This window comes from Plectropomus leopardus, chromosome 23 (assembly GCF_026936395.1).
Source record: "Plectropomus leopardus strain MGB_pleo_1.0 chromosome 23, ASM2693639v1, whole genome shotgun sequence".
Taxonomy (NCBI): domain Eukaryota; kingdom Metazoa; phylum Chordata; class Actinopteri; order Perciformes; family Serranidae; genus Plectropomus; species Plectropomus leopardus.
Window position 1 is genome coordinate 23609473 of NC_142198.1, and position 26148 is coordinate 23635620.

The 26148-nt window shown below is 42.2% G+C and overlaps 3 protein-coding genes and 1 long non-coding RNA gene across 6 annotated transcripts; 2 read left to right on the plus strand and 2 right to left on the minus strand.

The window, feature by feature from the left end:
* Positions 1-51: 51 nt before the first annotated feature.
* Positions 52-9418, plus strand: LOC121962078 (uncharacterized). 3 transcript variants are annotated; one of them, XM_088073403.1, is made up of 10 exons: positions 52-511; positions 1188-1277; positions 1412-1544; positions 2006-2136; positions 2258-2481; positions 3259-3395; positions 3813-3943; positions 4280-4524; positions 4955-5067; positions 5275-9418. In XM_088073403.1, exons 1-10 carry the CDS (start codon positions 259-261, stop codon positions 6533-6535), a joined length of 2718 nt encoding a protein of 905 aa, XP_087929529.1. In that variant the 5' UTR covers positions 52-258; the 3' UTR covers positions 6536-9418. The 3 variants fall into 3 exon arrangements, with proteins under 3 accessions (XP_087929529.1, XP_087929530.1, XP_087929528.1); XM_088073404.1 differs by having other exon boundaries at positions 4958-5067; XM_088073402.1 differs by having other exon boundaries at positions 53-511; positions 4940-5067.
* Positions 8851-14183, minus strand: LOC121962132 (ceramide-1-phosphate transfer protein-like). The gene is made up of 6 exons (XM_088073504.1): positions 13478-14183; positions 12812-12876; positions 12453-12634; positions 10951-11122; positions 10514-10710; positions 8851-10082 (listed from the first exon to the last, which is right to left on the minus strand). The coding sequence occupies exons 1-6, from the start codon at positions 13563-13565 to the stop codon at positions 9854-9856; spliced, it is 933 nt and encodes a 310-aa protein (XP_087929630.1). The 5' UTR covers positions 13566-14183; the 3' UTR covers positions 8851-9853.
* A 133-nt stretch (positions 14184-14316) lies between these two features.
* On the minus strand, positions 14317-25050 carry LOC121962082 (F-box only protein 41-like). The gene is made up of 16 exons (XM_088073406.1): positions 24907-25050; positions 23532-24044; positions 23366-23445; positions 22217-22289; positions 21163-21396; positions 20957-21021; positions 20157-20294; positions 19449-19627; positions 19143-19369; positions 18495-18610; positions 17818-17970; positions 17638-17733; positions 17183-17301; positions 16016-16174; positions 15814-15929; positions 14317-15219 (listed from the first exon to the last, which is right to left on the minus strand). Exons 1-16 carry the CDS (start codon positions 25048-25050, stop codon positions 15157-15159), a joined length of 2475 nt encoding a protein of 824 aa, XP_087929532.1. The 3' UTR covers positions 14317-15156.
* On the plus strand, positions 17187-25306 carry LOC121962137 (uncharacterized). The gene is made up of 6 exons (XR_015775684.1): positions 17187-17765; positions 19151-19659; positions 20162-21055; positions 21176-21248; positions 23404-23463; positions 23544-25306. It is a non-coding gene; the product is annotated as an uncharacterized LOC121962137 (long non-coding RNA).
* Positions 25307-26148: the final 842 nt, after the last annotated feature.

The following is a 26148-nucleotide window of genomic DNA, read 5'->3' on the forward strand; positions in this document are numbered from 1 at the left end:
TATGGAGACGAAAAGGACAAAAACTATTCATGGTGTCAATCACTTTATGTTTATTGTGAAGTAGAAAACAGTTGGGGGCCACATTTGGCCCGCGGGCTGTAATTGAGTATCGGTGCATCTGTGAGGACATCTTCACTCTCTTTGTTTCTCGCCGGGCGCATTTTGAAGCTGCACCACAACCCGGAACAACACGGTGCACGGCGCGTAAATGTGCGGCGCTGTTGTGCGTAAAATCCGAAGTGTGCGCACAAATTAAAGATGTTTTACTGGATGAAGAGGAGCGGCGGCGGCTCGGAGCCTCTGGACGGGCTCGGTGACATGTCCAAGGCCGAGATACTGAGGGGGATCGTCACGGAGAAGCTGTCCACCGCCGGGCAGGAGATCCTGGCGGTGGTGGAGAGGACGCTGGCCGGGTACGAGGAGGAGGCTCTGGGCTTCAGACGGGAGATCGCCCGGCAGAGGAGACAGCTGGAGCTCCTGCTGCAGCCTCGGGTCAAACTGGAGAGGAAAGGTCAGGGCGCGGATGCGCTCAGCGGGACCCCAAAAACCCGCCACGAACACCCGCGGCCGCTCTGGTCTCCGGTTGTCGTGGACCGTTGAACTCCGTTTAAAAAACTGCGCATTTAACGTTTTTCTGTTTGCGCGCAAAACTGCAAACATCAGAGACACAAAACACACCGCGCGCACACGTTTCCACGATATTACGCACAATTCGGCGCGAAAAAAGTTTCATTAAATACAACAAATTTAGTCAGATTTTGCAATTCGTTCATGGGCCCGACTCTACCTATCTGTTAATACGTGTAATAACTTTACTGCAGTGAAACTCAACTTACGGCCCGCGGGCCAAATCTGGCCTCCGATAGGCTGCTTGGTGGTCCCCGTCATTTTCTAACTCACAATAAAATAAAGTGGTTGACTCGGTCAATAGCTTTTTTACGTTTAGTCTCCATAAGGTGTCAGGGACATAAAACAGCATCAAAATAGAGCCCCGACAGAGGGCCTACATAAGACACTAATGTCCTAAAATACTAGAAATGTCCACAAGTACTAGAAATTTTACTTTAACTAGAAATGTCCTAAAATCTGGCGAATGTACATATCCGGCTGCTCATACCTTTATTATTAGAGATCAAGTCTTTGAAAAATGTATCTGATTTTCTTTTTCTTTTCACTGACGCGTGAAGCCGTAAACTCGGACCTGGAGAGCCACGAGGTCGTCGTTTTGAGCGACGGGGAGGAGGAGGAGCAGGAGGAGGAGCAGGAGGAGCAGACAGGTTAGTTTTCACCTTTTTAATGTGTTTAAACATTAGATACATTTATCTAAATGAGATAAGATTTCCGTAAAGAGCTGACTGAGGTGCAGGCGATAAACGCCGGATCACCACATCAAAGACTCACCTGTGTGCAGGTGTGGAGGACTCCAGGAGCCTGGACCTGCTGTGGTTCGACGACGACGACGAGGATATCGATGACGGAGGTGATGAAGAGCAGCAGCTGAGACGAGAAGATCTGAAGGACCCCGATTTCCAAATCACATCAAGGTTTATTACAACAGAACTTTATTACAACAGTACTTTATTACAACAGAACTTTATTACAACAGAACTTTATTACAACAGTACTTTATTACAACAGTGCTTTATTACAACAGTACTTTATTACAACAGAACTTTATTACAACAGAACTTTATTACAACAGAACTTTATTACAACAGAACTTTATTACAACAGAACTTTATTACAACAGTACTTTATTACAACAGTGCTTTATTATAATAATTATAATAGAACTTTAATAAACTTTATTTTAACAGTACTTTAACTTTATTATAACAGTACTTCATTGAACTTTATTACAGTACTCTAACTTTATTATAACAGAACTTTATTGAACTCTATTATACTAGTATGTAACCTTTATTATAACAGTACTTAACTTTATTATAACTACTTTATTAAACGGTTGTTTATTTGGTTATTAAGCTGCTGACCATCTCCACAGGTTAATTTCCCCCAGAGTTCAGTCTGGCAGGAGGAAGCCCGGCAGGCCTCGTAAAAGCGACACACAGAGCCACGTGGACCTGAGAGTCTGCATCCTGGAGGACTCTCGGACCGACGTGCTCTCCAGCACGGGTACGTTTCTACGGCAGCGCGGACAGAAGTGAAAAATAACTTGTATTTAGTTTTTTATTCCTTGTCGGCCTCCCTCAGGTCATAAAAACAGAAATGAAGCGCTGGTTTCCGTCTGTTCCAGTGTACAGGAAGCACCCGCTGCAGCAGGTCAGGTGTCCCCGTCACCTGCAGGAGGCGGACTTCCTGGACCTGCTGAGGTCCACCTTCCCTCAGCTGGACCGCAAACCGTTTGACGTCTTCACGACCAACAGAGGGAAGAGGCTGCAGCCGCTCCGCGTCAAGACGCTGACGCCAGCCGAGATCTGCAGGAGCTCCGGAAACTCCGCCCTCTACATCCGCCCGAAGGTACCGAGTACCGTGACTGCGTTTAAAGTCTGCTTTAACCCTTTGAGACCTGGATGCGCCTCAGTTTGGACGCCTTAAAACCTCTGAAGCCCGAGCAGATAAATTAAGTTTCTTTTTTGTTAAAACATGAAAAAAAAGGTCAATGAGCAACGTGGCGAGAAATGTCTCAAAAGAAGAAAACCGTAAAACGTGACAAAAAAATGACAGAAGAAGAAAAAGGAGAAAAAAATAGGAGAAAAGTTACAGAAAACAGCATTTATGATTCTGTTTTTAAAATTATGTTAAAGGAGTTTATTTCTTTTTTCTGAAATTTTTACGTTTTTTTTTTTTTACAAGAGAAAAACCAAAAAAAAGACAGAGGAAACTGTATTTGTAATTATTGTGATTATGTGTTTAAAATTATGTTAGAGAAAAAAATACTTTTGTACTGTTTTTTTAATAAAAAAAGAAAAAAATAACTTTTGTAAAACTGCTCGATAATTATGTATTTAAAATGATTTTGAAGAAAAAACCTTTTTAGCGCTTCTTTTCAGGTCATTTTCTTGTCATTTAAATTTTTTTTGTTGATTTTCTTGTGAAGTTGTCCGTCAGTGTGGCCTTGGGGGAAAACAAATTAGCCAAAAATGTTGTAATATAATCTATAAATCTTTATTTTGTGGTTATTAAAATAAAACATCAATGACATTTTTTTAAAGTGTAATTTGATTATAATGAAGCCATTTTTTTGTCTGTCGGAACATTTTGAAACTAACGGAGTGAAATTTTGTCTTTTTTCAGAGCGATTTGGGATCCGTGTCGCCGAGCGGAGACGATCCTCGGAGCAGCGGGGAAAACCTTCGACCTCGGCTGAGAGACGATGACTCTCCGTCCGCCTCTGCCGCCGCGTCGGCCGATGAAACCGACACAAACTCCAGGTGACTAAACACGAATCTGCTCAAATGAGCTTCAGGCTCCGCACGGTCCTGGAAAACCTGGAAAAGTCATTGAATGTGCACATAAAAATCCAGACCTGGAGAAGTTTTGAAAAACTAAATACATCCTGAAAGTTTTTGAAAAGTCATTGAATTTTTATTCACTGATCCGTATGATAACGGGTGATGGGTTCAAGGACCATCGGAAATATAAAAATCAAACAGTAATTTCTGTTTTTACGGTTTCTGGCCGATAAAAAGACAAAAATGTTTAAATGTTTAAATCATCAACAAAAATTAAAACCATCAAAAAAGATTTTTTTTAAAAAGCGTGTTTGTGGGAAAAGTAAAGTTTACGGGGTCACAGGTCAAACAGGAGCTGATTGTCGTCAATAAACAGATTTATCGATCGTTTTTCAGGTTATCGTCTCCCAGAGTTCAGTCTGAGAGGAGGAGGCGCGGCAGGCCTCGCCTCGGAGAGGAGCCCACTCACCACCTCCTCAAAGTCTGCATGCTGGAGGAGCCGCGGTCAGACCGGCCGTCACGCAGAGGTGAACACGGCGCCGTCCGAGAGGGCGGGGCTTAGACACGAACGCTGAGACGCAACAAAGTCCAAAAATATTCGAAGGAAAAACGCTAAAAGTTTTTGCTTCATCAAAGTGAAACGCTGAGTGTTTGTGCTCCTGCTGACGCTCCTCTCCTCCTCTTCCTCCCCTTCATCCTCTTCCTCTCCTTTCCTCCTCTCTTCTCCTCCTCCTCCTCCTCCTCCTCTTCTTCTTCCTCCTCCTCCTTCTCTTCCTCCTCCTCTTCCTCGCCTCTCCTTTTCTTTTTCCTCCTCTTCCTCAACCTCCTCTTCCTCCTCTCCTCCTCCTCCTCCTCCTCCTCAGTGCTGACCAAGTCCTCGGTGCAGGAGGTCAGGTGTCCCCGCGGCCTGCAGGAGAAGGACTTCCTGGACCTCCTGCGGTCCTCCTTCCCTCAGCTGGCCGGAGGCGACAAACCGTTCGACGTCTTCAAGTCGGATCGCAGCCGAAAACTCCACCGAGTCAAAGTGCAGTCGATGACGCCGGAGGAGATCTTCAGGAGCAGCAGGTCTGCGTGCGCCGAGAAGACGCTCCTCTACATCCGACTCAAGGTACAGACTGCTGACACAGTTTTAACGAGGACTTTCCAGGACTTTTCCAGGACTTTTCCAGACCAAACATTCTCTGAAACGACGGTCGATGCTCGCTGTCGCTGCTGTCTCATCACCGTGTTACAGCTTTTTAAATATATTTTATTAAAGATTTAAATCGGTTCAGAACGGGATTAAAACTGAATGTTGTTTCTTAAAAAGTTTTTGGTGTTCAGGTAAGAAAACACTCCTGCCAAAAACGGCATATTTTTCTATGCAATTAATTTTTTAAATTCTTCACAAGTTTTGTTGCTCTGAGGCGTTTTTTTAACGCTGTTTAACGATTCATCCAAGTTTGTTGAAAAAAAATGTAGAGATTTGATTTTCAGCCTTTTTAAGTAAACTTTTGTTTCCTTTAAATCATCGACTCTCGCAGACCGGAGAGGAGGAGGAGGAGGAGGAGGAGGAGGAGGAGCTTCAGCTTGTTCAGAGAAACGATGACGTCAGCAGTGACTCTCTGTTCACCGACGCCATAAAAAGTGACGCAGCCGAGATCAGCTCAAGGTGAATAAACAATGAAAAAGTGCCCAGAATTTCTGAAATTTTCGAGTTAACCGGCTCAGTTCGAAGGCTCAAACTGACATTTATCATCTTAATTTCATCAGGACAAACATTAACATTTGTTTGGTTTTTTAAAACATTTACGGCATAAAAAACGTCAGTATTCAGTTTCACGACTGAAACTAACTCGCCGTTTTTGTTCCACGTCAGCGCTGTTCCTCGTGCAGACGGTACCGGAGAGGACGTCCAGCAGCGGGACGTGGAACCAGCTGCTGATGAAGACGCCGCTGAGAGCCAGGCGGACTCTAGCGATGTCGGAGACGAGGCGTTGGACGGAGACAAGGTGTTGGACGGAGACGGTGACTGGAAGCCAAAGAAGAAGAAGAAGAGAGGGCGTGAGGCCTCAGACGTGGAAGGCGAGGCGGTGGCGAGCGATAAAATCCCGTGTAAAGTGTGCGGCGTTTGGTACCGGATCCTCGGCAGCCTGATCAAACACGCGTGGAGCCACCTGGAGGAGGGGCATCATGTGTGCGGCGTGTGCGGCGAGCGTTTCGAGTCCGTGGACGAGCTGAAGTCGCACCTGAGAAAATACCAGAAAACTCACGAGTGCTCGTACTGCAGGAAGTCGTTCTTCACCGTCACCGGCCTCAAGTGCCACACCACCGTGCACACGGGGAACCGGCCGTTCAAGTGTGACGTGTGCAACAAGGCGTTCCCTCACATGTCGGGGCTGAGCGTGCACCGCTGGGTCCACGTGGACGACAAACCGCACAAGTGTCACGTGTGCCCGAAGGCGTTCGGCCTGAAGGCGCAGCTCCGCGCTCACGCGAAGGTGCACACGGGCCGAGACAAGTACCACTGCAACCTGTGCAGCAAGTCCTTCAACGACCTGCGCTCGCTGACTCGCCACAAGGCCACGCACTCGGGGGAGCGGCGCTACAGCTGCGGCGTCTGCGGGAAGCGTTTCAAACTGCCCGGCACGCTCAAGTCTCACGAGAAGACGCACACGGTGAGAGAGCGGCCGTTCCTCTGCCACGTCTGCTGCAAGACCTTCATCTCCAACTGCAGCCTGACCACGCACATGAAGACGCACAGCGGCGAGCGCCCCTTCGTCTGCACCGTCTGCGGCAAAGGCTTCATATCCAACGGCGAGCTCAAGGCGCACACGCGCGTGCACACCGGCGAGGCGCCGTACGGCTGCTCCGAGTGCGGCCGCTATTTCAAACGCAAGAGTCACCTGAACAACCACGTGAGGAGCCACCTGGGCATCAAACTGTTCGTCTGCACCGTCTGCGGGAAGCCGTGCTCGCGGCAGGAGCACCTGACGGTCCACATGAGGACGCACAACGGCGAGCGGCCGTACCAGTGCGACGTCTGCGACAAGGCGTTCACGCAGAGCCACTGTCTGAAAACACACATGAGGAGCCACCAGGCCGAAGACACGCCGCCGCTGAACGCGCCCTCGTCCTGAGAGACGCCGCTGTTCCTCCGTCCGAAGAGTCGTGTTGGAGGTCGCCTCGTTTATTCTCATTTAACGTACGAAATTAGAACGTCACCATCACCCGCGTCCTTCATGATGTCATCGATACAGCCCCAAGAGGGCGGAGTCTAAAGTTACACATGAAGGAGGCGACGGCGGAGGAGGTCAGAGGTCAGTGCGGCCGTTAAATAACCTCGCAGGCTTCGTACCGGCGGTTTGAGGTGCTTCAAGTCCTTGAATTTGGCTCTTAGAAATGTAAGAACTTGAATACCGTGAAAATCTTTTCAGGACAAAAGAAAAAAAAACATCAAGATTAAAGAAATCTCAGAAACAAATTTCAAGAAAACACGCCGCATGTTCTGTTTTTTAAATAATCACTGAAAAAGTTTCCCAGATCTTTATTTAAAATAGCCATGTTTTTTTGTTTTTTTTTAAAGAACCACGGGTTTTGGTGGTGTGTAAAAGTTTCCAAGAAAAAACAATCTGCAATATATTTTCTTTACAAACTGCCAAGAATTGTCAGTTTCTTGCAGTAATAAATTGTGTCAATTTGGTCATTTTAAAAGAAAAAAAATTGCCAAAGGTTTTTTTTTTTTTATTTCAACATCAAGGATTTCTAAAGCAAAACAAATGCATGATTTTTTCCCTTTAAAAATCACCATTTAAAAAAAAAAAAAGTTAAAATAAATTGCCTTTTTTATTCCTTGAAAGTTATCTGAATCTTTCCAGGGAAAAGAAAAAAAACCCAAAAACAACAAAAACCCAAATTTTAAAAAGAAAACAAAAACGTGCTTAATCAATAGATTATTCAGTCAAGAAAACAAAGATTTTATTGTTTATTTTGGGATCATATCAGCATTATTACTGATGACGTTGAGCGACACCCGTTCTTTGCTTTCTGATCAGAAAAGAAAATAAACTTTTGAAAACAATAAATAAATCAAAAGCAATTTTAATAATCAATACTTTTTTGTGGCAAAATAACTGATTATTAGTTCTGAGGAGCAGAAAAATTCAGGTACTGTGTTCGAAGTATTCAAAAAGCCAAGGTCTGATTAAAAATAAATAAACTGATATTTAGGAATCATATTTTTTTTTGTATTATTGAGAAAATGAAAATAAATTGCTGGAACAAATCATTTTTGTTGGATGAATATTAAAGTGATTAACTCTTATTATAAACAATGTTAGTAACTGAAAATGTCGTTTTAGTATTGTTGAAATTCAGTTGTGTATTTAAAAAGTTCTACTTTCTTATAAAAAGAAAAAGTGCAGAAACAACCGTGTTAAAACTGTCATAAACAATTTTAATATTTTTTTATGGTTTCAGAACAGAAATGAACAGTCTACGCTGATATTTAGGCGTCGTAGCAGTCCTGGTATTTTTTTGTTAAAGAAAATAAAAGAAGTTGATGGAACAATTCATCTTTTGGTGGATCAATATAAAAGTGATAAACCCTTATTATTAACAATATTAATAACTATCATAACCTTTCAGAAAATAGAAAGCCCTAGTTTTTTTTTTAAAGAAAGAAAGTTTCTTGAACAGTAAATTGATTTAAATCACTAAATATAGAAATTAATTCAGTTGAAAACAGACAAAATAATTGATTATTAGTTTTTGGGACTAATATGTAAAAAGCCGTACTTTCAGATAGAAAAAGAAAAATAACAAAAAGAAAAACTAAAAATTGCTGAAACAATCGATTTACAGAAAATTAACCATTTTAATTGTTTTAATCGTCTGCTTCCAGTGTCTCAGTTTTAGGGCAAAAATGAGTTTTTATTTCTGTTTTAGGATCTTCAACTGAAAATAAAAGAAAAATATCACTGTAGTATAATATCATTTAAAAAAACAAAATTGTCTCAGTGCATCAACAGTACTGGACTCTTTCTGATCGATCAGTTTTTACACTGATGGAACAAAATCACGCAGCTCTGTGCCGTTCAGCCGTCGTTTGTCGTATTTCCTGCAAACAGAAATCATTCATGAACTTCCTTCATTCGTCACATTTCATTTAAGTTCAATCTGAAGCCGTAAAGCGACGTTAACGACGTTTCTCTTGTACTCGGTGCTTATTATCTTAGTTTAAAGTTTTCATCTTCGTTCCGCTGTTATCATAAAGCCTCTTGATTTTAGTGTTGCATTCAGGGGAAATGGGACTTTAACTGAGTGGTTTAAGTCAGACCTAAAATTCAGTGCAATAATTCCTACATTTTGTTTTTAATTTTTCGGGAATTTAAATTTGACATCAGATCCCAAACGTGGCCCTGAATGCAGCATCTTGTGCCTTAAAGTGCATGTATTTTTCTTTCTTATTCAAATATTAACCACAAATGTCTCTGTTTAGCGTATTTACTTCTGCAGCAAAAGAGTTTACATCCTGTACTTCCCTGTTAACCCTTTGAAACCTGAGCTTGAAGTTATGAGTAAAAAGAAAAAGACCTTAAATTTACCCGTCTCCACGCCCCTCACCTCCGAACGAAAGGGAGAAAGGAAAGAGGTTAAAAAAAGTTTTAAAAAAATAAATAAATATAAAGATAAAACAATTGTATTAACAATGTTAATATCATAAATATAGTTCTCTGGACATTTTTGGAATTATTATTATTATTTTTTTAACATCTAATAATTTCTTCATCGCTCTTTCTTTCTCCTGTAAAACAAGTTTTTAGGTCATTTTGTCACCTTTTCCTAATTTCTTTCAGTTATTGATGTTTTTCTAAAGGGAATTAAACCAATTTGCCCGAAAAGCATTAAAAAGGTTTTGGCACAAATAAATCTGTCACTCCAGGTTTCAAAGGGTTAAAAAAAAAGGTTGATATGCTTCAAACTGTATGTGACCAAAATAAACTCAAATGTGTGTAAAAGGATTCTTATATTTATAACGTTAATATGAAAGTGCTGACACCCGCAGCTGTACGTTAGAGGCGCAAATGCCCACCGAGGCTCAAAGTTCACTGACGAGATTTTGGTGGTCAAAGGTCGCCGAGACTTTACGGCCCTCTCTTTAACATGGAGGCCATATCGTAAAAACGGCTTGACGGAGTTTCCTCAAATTTGGCACAAACGTACACTTGGACTTAACAGTGACCAGACTAGAATTTGGTGGTCAAAGGTCGCCGTGACTTTACATCTGTGTCATTGTCATGAGCACGACATCGTAAAAACACCTTGACGGCGTCCTCAAATTTGGCACAAACGTACACTTGGCATTAACTGGTTAGAATTGATGGTCAAAGGTCACATTGTTTTGTCCACGGCTCAAGAATTCATGCGCGTTCAGTCACGTTGCGGACGTGCTGCGTTCAGGGCAGCTCCAGCATGCCGTGCTCTGCCAGGATTGTCTGAGTCTGCGTGTGCACGAGCGTCAGGGCGTCGATGATGACGTGCAGGACGGGCGTGGCCTCCTCCTGACTCTGCACGCACACCAGCTGCAGGAAGTACTGTCTGTCCGGGAGGGCGAGGAAGACGACCTCTGCAGCCTGGCGGAGCATCCAGGGGTGGTGGGGGGCCAACGCCACCCGGTAGGCGTCCCTGAGGGGGGAGGAAGCAAAGCAGCTGTTTTTTGGGTTTTTATTGTTATTTTTTATATTTAATTTTTTTTTTTCTCATTTGATGACAGATGTGATGTGAACGGTGGATGAAGAGAGAGCGGGGTTCGTCTGTTAGCGAGATGGCGACGCCGTTACGATACATAAATACATATTTAGGTTTTTGGTTGATGTTTTTTTAACGCCTTTGAAAGGTCAGATGTGTGAAGAGAGAGAGAGAGATTAGTCCGTGTTACCACGGTGACGAGGTTATTACCTGCCAAGCTTTTATTATTGTTTATTTTTAATATAAGAAAAAATAAAAATGTATTTTTTCCGGTTATATTTTGGGGCTTTTTCAGCACCTTTATTTAATAGGACAGGTGTAGCATTAAAGGGACAGAGAGGCGCGTTAGCGGGTGAGGAGGCGGTTACCTGCCGAGCTCTCCGGGGGTTTTGTATCGTCCGTCGGCGTCCGGTCCGTCAGTCAGACCCTCCAACATCAGCTTCACCCACAGCAGAGAGCGATGCAGCCGCAGCAGCGTCCTGCAGCCCGAATCTGTTCGCTCGAAGAAGTCCACCACGCCCGCTTTTAGCTCCGCCCCCACCATGGATCGGACCGAGCGATACGCCTTGTGACGAAAAAAAACCAAAGAAACCAGAATCATTTTTAACCCTTACTGCACTTTTCAAAATCAAACCTTAAAAATATTCTAATATTTTCTACTTTCATTGAGTTTATTTTTTTACATGCTAAGTAGATTATTTTATTGTGTTGCTGAGCACGGCCAAACTGCAACACGTACTTAGCTGCATGTATATACATGGTGATTTATTTTATTTAGAGCCATGTCGCACGGCCCGACACTCACCCCGGTTTTGAGTCCAAACGATGCTGGTGGTTGTAGTCTAGAGCTGTCGGACGGACCGCGTTTCCCATGAGCCTCTGTGCTGTTTTTGAGCGTCAGCCGTCGAATCAGGACGACTTTTTCTTTCACTTTCTGAGAGAAAAAACTGACCATCGTCCCGAGAGACTCCATGAAACTGAGAAAGAGATTTCATCTGTCTGATTCAAATAAACCAGAACGTACGACAGACACACAAACAAACGACAGACACACAAACAAACGACAGACACACAAACAAACGACAGACACACAAACAAACGACAGACACACAAACGACAGACACACAAACAAACGACAGACACAAACAAACGACAGACACCAACAAACGACAGACACACAAACAAACGACAGACACACAAACGACAGACACACAAACAAACGACAGACACACAAACAAACGACAGACACACAAACAAACGACAGACACACAAACAAACGACAGACACACAAACAAACGACAGACACACAAACAAACGACAGACACACAAACAAACGACAGACACCAACAAACGACAGACACACAAACAAACGACAGACACACAAACAAACGACAGACACACAAACAAACGACAGACAGACACAAACGACAGACACAAAAACAAACGACAGACACACAAACAAACGACAGACACACAAACAAACGACAGACACACAAACGACAGACACACAAACGACAGACACACAAACAAACGACAGACACACAAACGACAGACACACAAACAAACGACAGACACACAAACAAACGACAGACACACAAACGACAGACACAAAAACAAACGACAGACACCAACAAACAAACGACAGACACACAAACAAACGACAGACACACAAACAAACGACAGACACACAAACAAACGACAGACACACAAACGACAGACACAAACACAAACGACAGACACCAACAAACAAACGACAGACACACAAACAAACGACAGACACACAAACAAACGACAGACACACAAACGACAGACACACAAACAAACGACAGACACCAACAAACAAACGACAGACACACAAACAAACGACAGACACACAAACAAACGACAGACACACAAACAAACGACAGACACACAAACAAACGACAGACACACAAACAAACGACAGACACACAAACAAACGACAGACACACAAACGACAGACACACAAACAAACGACAGACACACCAACAAACGACAGACACCAACAAACGACAGACACACAAACAAACGACAGACACCAACAAACGACAGACACACAAACGACAGACACACAAACAAACGACAGACACAAAAACAAACGACAGACACAAAAACAAACGACAGACACACAAACAAACGACAGACACACAAACAAACGACAGACACACAAACGACAGACACACAAACAAACGACAGACACACAAACGACAGACACACAAACGACAGACACACAAACGACAGACACACAAACAAACGACAGACACACAAACAAACACAGACGGTGCGTACTTGAGGAGCTGGTCCCAGCTCTGCAGGTACGGCTCCAGCAGGACGTCGTCGGCGTCCGTCAGGCTCGATTTTAAATGTCGCAGTAGACGCCGCGCCTGAAACGATTGGCCGGGACACTCCTTTATGAGGGGCGGGGCTTCGCCAGCCCCCGCCCTCCCTGTAGGGACCGACGGAGGCTCGGGCTGAAAGACAAAAAAAAGTTCTCATTTTGACATTTTAACCTTTAAATCTCAACACGCAGACTTCTGACCTGAATCTGTAAAGTAAATTTTTTTTTTTAAATGTTCTGTTTTATGCTTCGTGTGTGTGTGTGTGTGTGTGTGTGTGTGTGTGTGTGTGTGTGTGTGTGTGTGTGTTACCGTTTGTCGGTAAAAACTCAAACATGGCTGCCAGGCGCTGCCACATTCACTGATGCCGCCCTGAGCTGAAGAGAGGAAAAACAAGTCAAAAAAACATATTTTTTGCTGAAATAATTATTTTAAAAAATGCCAATTATGCCAAATTAAGGAAAAAAGCTAATTTAAAAAACCCACGAAAAAATTCAAAGAAAAATATTTTATTCTTTAAAAATCACAAAGAAATATGAAAATCCTTTTATTCTTTAAAAATCTCTTAATTCAGAAACAAAATTCCTCCCAAAAAATGTAAAAATCTGTAATGAAAAATCACTGATAAGAAGTATCAGCAGTTGTTTCAGAAGATGTTTGACTTTAAAATTTGCCTTGAAGTCCTGGAAAAGTCCTGGGAAATGATCGGTAAAAATCTGTATGAATCGAAATTAGGAGTTGAATCATAAACAATATGTTGTTGTTGATTTTCGATATTTGGCTCCAAAAAAAAAAAAGATAATTTTGTTTCTCTGAGACGTCGAGTACACATGTACATAAACTGGAAATATTGAAGTATAAGTACCTCAATCTTGTACTTCAGTACAATATAATTAAAAAAACTGTGATAATTAACAGAGCCGTTGAGGGGCGGAGCCAACATGGCCGCCGCTCGGTGATCCTCTACAGGAAACTCACGGAGCCAGAAGGAGCTGACGAAGAGGAGCAGAGCCAACATGGCCGCCAGCAGCAGGAGACGAAGCAGCGCCGTCCGTCTGAGAACCATGGTGACCGCAACACACACACTCACACACTCACAGTTTCCCTTTAACTCGTCCGGTTAAAACACACACACACACACACACATTGTTTACAAGCCGCCGCCGCAGGCATCACACACACTCGCTCTCTCTGTGGTCGGGGTTAAAGGTCACCTGCTGTACAGGAAGTGCAAACACAGAGCTCAGAGGGACCTTCGCACATGACCTTCGTTCTGTTTATCTGAACACACACGCACACACACACACACACACACACACACACACACACTTCGGCGGATCTAAATACGCATTTATATTATTTCATTGTTTTGTTTGTTTGTTTGTTTGTTTGTTTTAACCATCAAAAAAATTTAAAGAAAAAATCACTAAAAAGCAAAACAGTTGTAGATCACCAAAAGTTTAAAAGAAAGAAAAGCCCAAATTTTTTTAAGAAAGAAAAAATAAAGCAAAAATAATTTCAAGGAAAGAAAAGCCAAAAGTTTTTTCAAAATCACCAAAAGTTTAAAGAAAACCTTTTTTAAGAAAAAATAATCCACCCCCACATTTAAAAAAACAGATAACAAAGAGTCCCTGATGATAATAAAAAGCCGCACTTATTCCTGACTGAACGTACTGAGTTTGATTCCTCAGTCATTGATCGTTTAATGAATAAAAAGTCAATAAATAAATGTTTAATAATCAATAAATGTCGTAAAGTTTTGTGTTTCTGCTCAGATCTGATTACTGACGGTCTGCGATTCATTAAAGACACAAAACTCACTGAAAAAAACACGTTTATTGATGGTAAAATGACACATGAGGCACCTCTGAGCCGTAACCACACAAATGATCGATTTCGCTTTTCCATCACAAACGTCTCCGACGCGTCTTTGGTGTGCGTCAGTGTGCAAACACGTCTGTGCATACGTGCGCTTGTGCTTTTAACGGTGTAAAGCTAAAGGATCAGGGTTTAATCTAAGCTACAAATTAAGGTTTTCTATTACTTCAGTAGAGGAATTATGGCTTTTTCAGGTTTCATAAGGATTTTTCGAACATCCTTATTGCTAATATTTTTGGCTGGAGCTTCGCTGTGAAGCAGCCGAGTAAAAATAAAGCTCAAAAGAAATGAGGGTTTGTTCATGAGAAAGGGGCTTATTTTAAGGAGGAGGTTTTATTGGGTTTATTAGGAAAGATAAAGGTTTTGTTGAGGTTCAGGTTTTGTCAAAAATAGAGTAAAAAAAAGACATTTTACAGTGTTGTTTAAAACAATAAAAGTTTATGTGAAGGGAGATTAAGGATTTTCTTAATTCGGTGCAAAAATCAGACTTAAAAGTGGGAGAAAATGGAGCTGCGACACATTAAAGTGAAATAATAAAGTTTATGTAAAAGGCTTAACTGTGACAAAACTGTGTTGGAGTTTCAATTTTTGTTTTTGGAAGATCACACGTTCATATTTCATATAACTCCTTATTGAGTTAGAGCTTTTGGAGATTGTGGATTTTTTTTCGTTTTTTAAGTGGGGCTGTTTGTGTGTTGTTGTTGTTGTTGTTGTTGTTGTTGTTGTTGTTGTTGTTGTTGTTGTTGTTGTTTGTCTTTCTTTGTGAGGACTAACTGAGCTCAGTGAAATCCTTCAGCTTTAACCTGCAGGACGTCACACAGTCCAGGACGCTTCTGAAGAACCTGAGGACAGAAAACACCATCATCAACCCACTAATAATAACACACAAGGTAAAAATAATAATAATTATATAATAATCATAATAATAATCATCATAGTAATAATAATAATAATAATAATAATAATAATAATAATAACAAGAATAATAAGAATAATCATAGTAATATAATAATAACAATCATAATCATAATCATAATAATAATACAATTAATAATAATAATAATAATAATAATAATACTTTTGGTGATTTTAAAAAAAAGAAAATCTGCCCTTGTAAAAAAAAAACCAAACAAACAAAAAACATCGTCAAAACATTTTAAAGATATCACACCTTCCAAAAACATTTTTTCTTTAAAATCAGCAGTAAGATATAAACAAAATAAAGCCATTTTAGATAATTAATTTCCCAGAGTTATATATTTAAATATTCAGTTCTAACCCTGTTCTGAATTAATCATTTTTTATAATATTACATATTTTTAAAGATCAGAGAATGTATGGTATTTAAAATTTGCCTCGAAGTCCTGGAAAAGTCCTGGAAATATCCCTGGAAATGTATGGATAAAAATGTGTGTGAATGTGTGTGTTTTTCTCACCTTCAGCGTGTTGAGGATTTCTCCAAACAGATGCTGAGCCTCCTGACTGTCCGGCTCCTCAAAGTAATCCGACACGGAGACCTCGACCGTTATACGCCTGATGTTCTCACACACACCTGCACACACACGGAGGACTCGTTATTAACCCTTTACATGTCGGTGTGATCGTGTCGTGTGTGTGTTCAGAGTCGGTGTGTCTCACTGTGGAAGTGCAGGATGGCCTGACCGCTGACGGGTGTGTGTGTCAGGATCAGAGTCTCCAGACTCTTCAGGCCCGCTGAGCACAGCTCCGTCGCCGCCTGCAGGCCGAGGTCGGTAATACGCTCCAGCTCCAACACCTGCAGGTGAGCACAGGAGTGCACTGCACACACACACACACACACACACACACACACACACACACGCACACACGCACATGCACACGACACAAATACACTAACTCAACACGCGTTACTGCTGTACGTCATTTTAGTGATCCTTTATTTATAATCCACAAAATGTATTTTCTTAACATCACGATTGAGGAATTTAAAAAAATAATCCTGATTTTTAGAGCACTTTTTAAGCTTAGGACTCAATGTGCTTCCCAAATAAATCAGCAAATTGGCATAAATGTAAACCACAAGAAATTATTAAAGAAAATTAGCCTTTTAAAAAAAAGGGAAACTTCATGAAATTAATGTAATTATTTATATAAAATTTAAAAAAACATGTATACTAAATATTATTACGTCTGTTATTTATTTTTTATTTTAGCATCTATTCAGGTCATTTATTGGTCTTTTTACTTTTCTTTTCTAGTGTGCTAATTTTCACTTTTTTAAAATTAACTATAATATCTTGTTAACATTTGGTTCATTTCTCACCAAGTTTCCTGCTGCCTTCTTTCCATTTTTTTAGATTTTTTTTTTTTTTAAAGAAAATCAATCAATTTGTTCGGATTCCAAAGGGTTAAAAAGTGATATCAGCTCTTCCTAACTTTGGAAAAGTTTCTCATTTGCTGAAAGTCGCTTAATTATTTATTCATTTTCTTAAATCATGTACTTTTGTTTTTTAATAATGCCACTTAAATATTTCTGATATTAGCAACAAGCCCACTTTATTGATGTTACCGCTAAAATGTGTGTAACGTAAAGTGTGACAAAACGTTTTTACCTCAAACTAAAAAGTACGATTTCATATGAATTCCTGTTTCTGTGTGTAGCTGGCAAGAAATCTACTCACACAAAAAAATTAAACATATGAGAAAAAATTAAATCCTTCACACACTGTCAAATATGATGACATATTTGTAACAGAATTTGTAAAAATCTGCAAAAAAATGCAACTGTTTTCTTTCTTTCTTTTTTTTTTTTTTTTTTTAACCTACCCAAAGCAGCCAGTCCCTGAGTGCCACAGCCGGCCCCGCCCACACTGAGCGAACGGAGGTGTGGCCAGCATCGACCAATCGTCTGCAGGCAGCGGTTACCAAAACGAGTGGGCTGTTGACTGAGAGAGAGTGAGTTAAGTCATTTGTTCCATATTTGAATTATTTAAAGTAAAGCTTTAAATGTGAACACACTCAAAATCAGTTCCTCCTGGATTTTGCGATTGGAAAAATTAATGGCAATTTCAGTCAGTCCCAGAGAATTCTGCACAACTTTTCAATTTTGTCCAAATCACAACTTCACCATACATTGTACTTTTTAAAATGGTTAAAATCTCATTTTATTGTAGAGCGGTGTGCAGCGTATTGATCCGCTCAATCTCTCTTTCTGTTTATCATGAAACCGGGGGACCGTCCCTCTGTGACTGGACTCCTGAGTGTGAGTGAGTGTTACTGACCAGGGGTGAGCCGGAGCCACTTGCAGGCTGCTGATGTTCCTGCAGCCCGCACCCAGGGCCCAGAGAACCTCGTGACCAAGAGGGTCAGACGAACTCCTGCAGACACAGACAGGCGATCAGTAAGACAGGTAAACAAACATGCAGGTGAACAGTCAGGTGAACAGTCAGGTACAGCGTCACCTGTATGTGAGCGTCTGCAGGTTCCTGCTGTAGCAGCTGGCGAGCCACAGCGTCCTGTCGGTGAGGACGTGAGGACACTGAGAGACGGACAGGTAGAGCAGACTGCCACCTGCTGACCGCAGTAGCGCCTCCAGCCCCGCCTCCACACTGCCCCTGACACAAACACACACAGGTTACCAACTACAACTCCCAGAATGCACTGAGGCAGCACGTCTCTTCTCCTGTCACACCTCGGTGTCCTGATAACGCACGCTGTCACGTCAACACTTCGTCATGTTACCTGTCCACTTCTGACCAATCAGACGACAGCTGGACCTGAATTAGATGTTGTTACCATAGCAACATGTCAAGGTTTTTTGTTTGTTTTAAGAGAGATTTAAAATTTTTTTTAAAAAGCCTTAAATTTTGTTAGTGTGCCACGCTCTTTCAGGTGTGTGTATTTAGTTTGGTTTTGCTTCTTTGTGAGGACCTCTGTCAGCTTGCATTTGTTGTGGGGACATGTCAGCTTTATGAGGACATTTTGGCCGGTCCTCACTGATCCAACAGACTGTTTAAAGGTTAAAACTTAGTGTTAAGGTTCAAGCTGAGAATCTGATTCATGTTAGGATGAGAGTCGGGGATTTAGGTTAGAGGCAAGAGTCCTCACAAGCGTAGACAAACCTGTAACGGTCATTTACCGTGTGTTTTTGTGGTAGTCCTCTCGCGTCTCGTTGGCACGTCTGCTTCGAGGCTTCAGGTTGTTCAGAACCACAGACTGGGTTTGCGTACACCACTGAGACAGAGTGGTCAGGAACTACACACAAAGAAACACAAAAAAATGGAAATTAATCCGCCGTTGAAAATAGTCCCCAACAAACACCCTTTTTCCACCTGTTTTTTTAAATTATAATTTTATGGTGAGTTTTTGTTTTGCTTTGTTTTGTTTTTTTAAAAAGGTGATTTTTTAAATTTATTTATTATTTTTCTTGTAGTTTTTTTCTTGTGGTTTTCTTCTGGTCCGTTTTTTTTCTTCTTTCCTTTATCGTTCTTTCTTGATATTTCTATGGTCTTTTACCTGCCGTAGGACGACGGTTGTAGATTATAAGTCGTGCTAACTCTGGCATATTTACATTCGTATTTTTTACCGATGTTCATTAATAAACTTCGTCCCTTTCAAAAGAAACAAAAAACAAACAAATGAATAAACATTAAATAAATAAATGAATAAAATGACGACAGTAGTGACATTTGTTGACAGTAGTAACTCTAAAACCTCTTAAAAAGATGATGAGACAGTTTGACGATGATGATGATGATGATGATGAAGATGACGTTGGCTCCTCTACCTCCGCAGACACTCTGGCGTTCTCCAGCCGGAGGCGTGTCCAAACCGCCGGGTGCCTGGCAACAAACCGCCAATCGGAGCAGACCTCGGCCGCCCGCAGCAGCGAGCGCACGTCCAGATACGGAAACACGCAGAAAAGCCCCGCCCTCAGCCGCAGGGTGTCCGCCCCCAGCTGCCTGTCGCCTTGACAACGGGAGGGGGTGGAGCGGAGAGAGGAGGAGGGGGCGTCTGCGGGATGACAAATACAGGCTTTTATTGTGAAGCAGCCACAGGAAGCGTTTGCAGCAACCAGCTGTGATAAGTTTACCTGAAGCAGGTGTGTGCGTCCTGGCGAAGACGAGCCTCCTCATCTCAGCGCTGCTCCACAGCCCCTCCTCCTCCTCCTCCTCTTCCTCCTCCTCCTCCTCTTCCTCCTCCTCCTCCTCAGTGCTGTGGTGGCGGCGGTTTCTTTTGCTCCACGTTCTCCCGCAGCCGCCCTCGCCGACCCTGAAACGCAGCAGGAGGAGGAGACGACGAGCGTGAGTAACTGAGTATTTTCTTTTAATGCCACATTATACTTATATACTTATACTTAATATAACTTTACGTACTAGAACTTTGTTCGATCTTTTAGGGGGATTTTTGTAGGTATTTTATGGGTGCTTTGTGCATATTTTTTAGGTATTTTTTTGGGACCATCTATTCCTATTTTTTTATTATTTAGATTTTTTTGGGGTTTTTTTTATAATTTTGAGTTTTGAGGTGTTAGTTGTTTTTTTAATTTGGCTTTTGGGGTGTATTTTCTTCTTTTTAAATACTTTTAAGTTTTTCGGGTGTTGGTTTTTGGGTATTTTTTTACAGATTTTTCTGTATTGGATGCTTTTACTTCAGATTTTAAGTATATTTTCCTGGTTATACTTTTACTTAAGTAACATTTTAAATGCAGGACTCTCACAGTAACAGAGTATTTTCACTGGGTGGTATAAGTACTTTTCCTTCAGTGAAGGATCAGAATACTTCTTTTTCTTTTACGCACCACAGTCTCTCCGTCCTCCCGTCTCCTGCTCTCTCTCGGCGGGTCCAGGACGGAGCGTAGTGGAGGAGGACCGAGCCCGTCTCGCCGTCCCTCCCCCCTGATCCCAGAGACAAAGTCCGCATGCGACCCGTCAGTCCACTGCGAGACACAGAGGACACATCAGAGACATGAACACGGAGGCTAAAAGCTGAGCTCGTCTGTCCGTCAGTTAACCCTTTCACAGACATCTGAGAAACCAGAGCAAACTGCTTTAAAAAAAAAAAAGAACCAGCCATAAACAACCTATCAAGACTTTTCCCAAAAAGTGTGAGTGTGTGTGTGTGTGTGTGTGTGTGTGTGAGTGTGTGTGTGAGTGTGTGTGTGTGTGTGTGTGTGTGTGTGTGAGTGTGTGTGTGTGTGTGTGTGTGAGTGTGTGTGTGTGTGTGTGTGTGTGTGTGTGTGTGTGTGTGTGTGTGTGTGTGTGTGTGAGTGTGTGTGTGTGTGTGTGTGTGTGTGTGTGTGTGTGTGTGTGTGTGTGTGTGTGTGTGTGTGTGTGTGTGTGTGTGTGTGTGTGTGTGTGTGTGTGTGTGTGTGTGTGTGTGTGTGTGTGTGTGTGTGTGTGTGTGTGTGTGTGTGTGTGTGTGTGTGTGTGTGTGTGTGTGTGAGTGTGTGTGTGTGTGTGTGTGTGTGTGTGTGTGTGTGTGTGTGTGTGTGTGTGTGTGTGTGTGTGTGTGTGTGTGTGTGTGTGTGTGTGTGTGTGTGTGTGTGTGAGTGTGTGTGTGTGTGTGTGTGAGTGTGTGTGTGTGTGTGTGTGTGATGACCTGTAGTGATGGTGGCTGAGCAGCTGCTCTCCGAGTCTGCAGGAGCCTGAGACGCTGTAACTCCTCTGAGGACAACAGAGACGACAGGAGGAGGACGGCGTGAGTCCAGTTAAATGTGGTCAATTTCTACTTTTTTCATGTTTTAAAAATTTCCAGTGAAAACAAACATTTATTCGACACGTTTCTCATGTTTTGGATTTTCTGACCCGGTTGCCGAAGGTCGCCTGCATCTTGTCCGCGATGATGTCATCGGTGCTGCCGTCCAGGCTGCGTCCCCCCCGGCCGGCGACAGGTGTGTATCCCTCGGTGAGTGTGTAGGGGTCTGCGTACGCGTCGTCGTGGCGATGGTGCGTGTAGAGGTTGCGGGGTGTGTGTGAGGTGAGCAGCAGTAAGTGTCGCTCCGCTCGGTCGGCTCGCTCCAACAGCGTCTCAATAAACACCTGAAACGACAAACGAGTCCAACATTTGTATGTTTACTGCAAAACACTCGACATTTCCTGCAGGTAGAGTCAGAATCCAGACTTTTTCAGCCCCTTTGAACCATATTTAAGACACATTTAAAAACACATGATCTGTCTATTCAACAACAATCTCTCATTTTTACAGTTTCTGGCTGTGAGAAATGGGGTCATTTCTGGTTAGTTTTAAAGAAAACGTACTTGAAACCTGCAGAAGTTAAAAAAAAAAAAAATCTATATTTTTTCTTCAAAAATCACTAAAACCTAAAAAAAAATCTTTAAATCTTTAAAAAAAACTTAAGCATTTTTTTAAAAATCATCAAACCTTTTTTAAACCCCCCCCCAAAAAAAAATCTTAAATATTTTTTTTTTTAAATCGCCAGAAATGTTTAAAGGAAAAAAATTAAAAAAAAAAAAAACATTTTCTTACCAAAACCTTTGTAAAGGAAAGAAATGTCTCCAAATGTTGTCATTAAAATCTAAAAAAAACAACTTTTGGTGATTTTTTGGCGACAATTTTTTGGTGATTTTTCAAACAAACATACCTTCTGCAGGTTTGGATGGCGTGCTTTTTTTTAAAAAAAAAGCCAAAAATGACACAATTTAACAGAAAACAGAAATAATCGTTGGGTTTTCAAATTTCCGATGGTCATCATCATCGTTTTTACTCAGATTTGTGAAACAAAACTGTGACTTTCTCAAAAGTCTCACAGTACAACAAAAATAAAACAAACGCAAAATTCACAAAATTCCCCTGAAAAGTGAAGACGTGCACGACGGAGACGACAGCGAGGTTTGTCACCTGCAGTCTGGATTTGGCTTCGGCCTCTTTCTCCGCCGTCTCCCTCAGAAAACACTCGATGTCCACCATCTCCCTGAAATACAGAAATCATGCGTTTATATTCAGACGCAGAAACACAAAATATTTATACGGACCCGACGCGACCTCAGAGTGACACGAGATTCATTCAGATTTTAGGGATTAATTTGTTAATTAACAGCTTTAAACGCTGATCGTTATGAATATAAATAGATATTAACAAAACAATATGCAGAAATACAGGAGGTCACACACACACACACACACACACACACACACACACACACACACACACACACACCCCCTCAGGGCTGCTGTCATCTGACATTCACATCACTGCAAACCACAGCCATGTGTGTGTGTGTGTGTGTGTGTGTGTGTGTGTGTGTGTGTGTGTGTGTGTGTGTCCAGTGATGCAGACTAAACGTGACGTGTCCTCTGCGTGTGCATCATGTTGTTTTTCTCTCGTCATAATGAGCAGACAAAAGATCACTGATGCTGCATTTTGTTCTATAAAATCTGTTTAAATTACAGGTTATATAATAATAATAATAATAATAATAATAACAAAGATATATAATTAAACAATAATAATGTTATATAATTAAATAATAATAATAATGTTATATAATGAAATAATAATAATAACAATAATTACATTCATATATATGCTTCATCATATATTATATGAAATATATTAAACGGTTTCCAGAGAGCTTCACAGAAAGAAAAACACGTCAGATTGATGTTAACTGTATATTTTTTAACTGTCATGTTTGATCTGCTCTCATTAACCCTTTGAAACTTGACTCAAATTTGCTTGATTTTTTTTTCAGAAACATGGGAGAAAGAAAATAAGCTTAAGAAACATCCCTGAAAATAAGCAGGCAGAAAAACAAAAGAGGAAAATTACCGTAAAAAAGGACTAAAAATGTAATATTTCTCAGTAATATTATTTTGAATATGTCAAAAATAGGAAAATTATAAATATAGATTTTTTTTAAAAAAAAAGTTAGAACATCTAAACATCAACTGAAAGGTAATTTTTAAGTCGCTTTTTTGTCGTCTTTTCCTCTTTTTCTTTCTTTCTTCGGTTTTTCTGGAGGAAAGAAAGAAACTGTTTTCACTGACTGCTGTCGTTCGTTCAGCTCTCTCTCTTTTCCCTCCAGATCGATCTTTAATCTCTCCATCATCTCCACGGCAGCAGACACCTGAGGGACCAAAATCAGGCACGTACATTAAAAGCAGAACCGCACACGTGTTTAACCCTTTGAACCCTGAGCTGATTGTCACCCACCTGTCTGGACAGGTACGCCGCCCTCTCCTCCACTTCCTGTTTCTCACTCCTCAGCCGCTCCCCGCCCCGCCGCTCCCGCTCTAGCTCCGCCTCCCTCCTCTGAAGCTCCGCCCTCAGCCGGCCCATTCGGCGGTTAACCCTTTCCTCCACCTCCGCAAACGTCCTGGCGATCCTGCGGTCCAGGCCGAGCCCCAGCCGCTCCTCCAGCCCGATGCCCACTGACAGCCCGAGCTCCAGCCCCAGCCGGACCCCCGCCCCGTCCAGTTTGGCCCCTGGGAGAGGCCCCAGAGAGCCGGGGAGGGCCAGAGCGGTGGACGGCTCCTCCGCGGGAGACGGCAGAGCGCGCTCCGAGGGGCCGAACATGTTTCGGAGCAGCTGGACGGAGGCCGCCGACGAGGCCAGATCCAGGCAGGCCAGCGGCAGCGGCAGGCCCAGAGAGGAGCTCCGTCTCTGGGCTTCAGCTCGGCCGGCGGCTGGGAGCAGAGCGCCAGGCCTGGAGCTCCGGACCCGAGCCTGAAACGAGACAGGAAGTCAACCCCGGCCCGTCTGTCTGAGGCGGCCTGTCTGTCTGAGGCGGCCCGCCACAGTTAAAACGTCTAGTGCCACAGAGAGAGTTTCTACTTCTGCAGCTGAATTAGCTGCTTTGACCGGGGGCCACTTTTACAGAACGACAGGGACCAGGGGCCACTCGCAGCAGCCCCGTACATTTTCTGCGATTCTAGGAAATTTCTCAAAATTGAGACATTTCTAGTTTTTTTTTAGAACATTTTCAGGATTTTAGGGGATTTTTAGGATTTTAGGACGTTTCCAGGATTTCAGGGCATTTTTAGGATTTTCGGATGTGTCTGAGAGGACATCAGTGTCTCAGCTGTGTCCTCTGTCGGGGGTGTGGGGGATCCTCCTCTGGCTCTTTCTTTGATCAACAAGCTCTATGTTGATGCCGTTTCATGTCTCTGTTTTTGTCCTTTTAGTCTCTTATGGAGACTGAAAGGACAAAAACTGTTCACAGAGTCAGTCACTTTGTTTTTATTGTGAATTAGAAAATGGTTGGGGGCCACTGGGGGCCCTATCAGGGGCCAGATTTGGCTGCTTATCAGTTACTTTTAGCTGTTTCAAATGTTATTCATTATTTTTCACTAACTTTTAGTTACTTGATGTCCTCGGGTAATATTTGAATCCCGGTTCCCTGAGGCTCGGTTTTGAAGGGCCACTTCTCATTCGAGGTTTCTCCAAATTTAGGCGTAGAGCCAAAGGCGGAGAATCGAACCGTTAGGAAACTGAACGGACATTTTTACTGTTTTCGGAGAACAGCAGCTGGTGGAAAATAAAGGACTCATGAATCAACAGAGGAAACAGTCGTGAGTTGCATGTTTACCTGCGACAGCACCAGCAGCGTCTCATAGGTGTGCCGGCTGACCAGGTGAGCCCGGAGCTCAGGTACACACGAGAAACGAAAGTCGTCGCCACAGCGAGGACAAAAGTAGGGCAGCTCTGAGGACGAGGACGAGGAGGAAGACATGTTTCAGCAGGAAGCTGCAGACCTGTAAGATAAAACAGGAAGAATAGAAACGCTGCAGAGAGACGGAGTGACGGCACAGAGACGCTCCGTCCTCGAGACTGAAGCAACCTGACAGAAACTGGGTCAGTGTGTGTGTGTGTGTGTGTGTGTGTGTGTGTGTGTGTGTGTGTGTGTGTGATGCATAATTGATTTTATTGATAAAGATTTAATGAGTGAAATAATCTGCAGATTAAAAACAGCAAACGCTCCAGCAGGACGTGTTTCTAAGAGTCGCTGTCAGTCGTGATGATTCGTGTTTGAATATCACACACACACACACACACACACATGCACACACACACGCACATGCACACACACACACACACGCCTGATGGATCTGACATTAGTAGGCCGTGTCTGTGTGTGTGTGTGTAAGGCTAATCGTTAACTGAAGCGTGCATCTTCCACCCCACTGACTGCACGTGTGTGTGTGTGTGTGTGTGTGTGTGTGTGTGTGTGTGTCCTCTGGTCAGCCCCATGTGGAGGAATTTAAAATGTGGCTGGATGAGCAGGGAGAAAGACGCGGCTGGGCGTGGACTCTCTTTGTTTACCTTCGGTTATTTTGTGGATCTCGTGAACGAAACGTTAAATTTGAGTTTTCTGGAGGCAGTTTTAAAATCCTTCGTGCAAACGGACGACAGGTCACAGTTTTGTGAGTGCAGCCTCACAGAGACGAGTTATTGTGCATGAAGTGTTCGTCCCACATGATGAGTTCAAGGACCATAACAAATGTCAATGGAGGGCATGTTTTATTTTAAAATTGAAAAAAAAAATCACCCAAAAAAAGCCTTAAAGAAAAAGCAAAACAATGTTTAAAATCACCAACATTTTTTTTAAAGGAAAAGAAAAATCGTCCCATAGAAAAACTTTTTAAAAAATCACCAAAAGAATTAAAAAAAATAATATCACCAAAAATGAAAAAATGCCAAAAAGTCTTTTTAAAAAAAGCCAAGAATTTTACGAGAAAAGAAAATCACCAAAACTTTTTAGAGTGAAAAATGTGTCTAGAACCTTTAAAGAAAAGAGAATTGTGGTAACAGTTGTAAAGAAAAAATCACC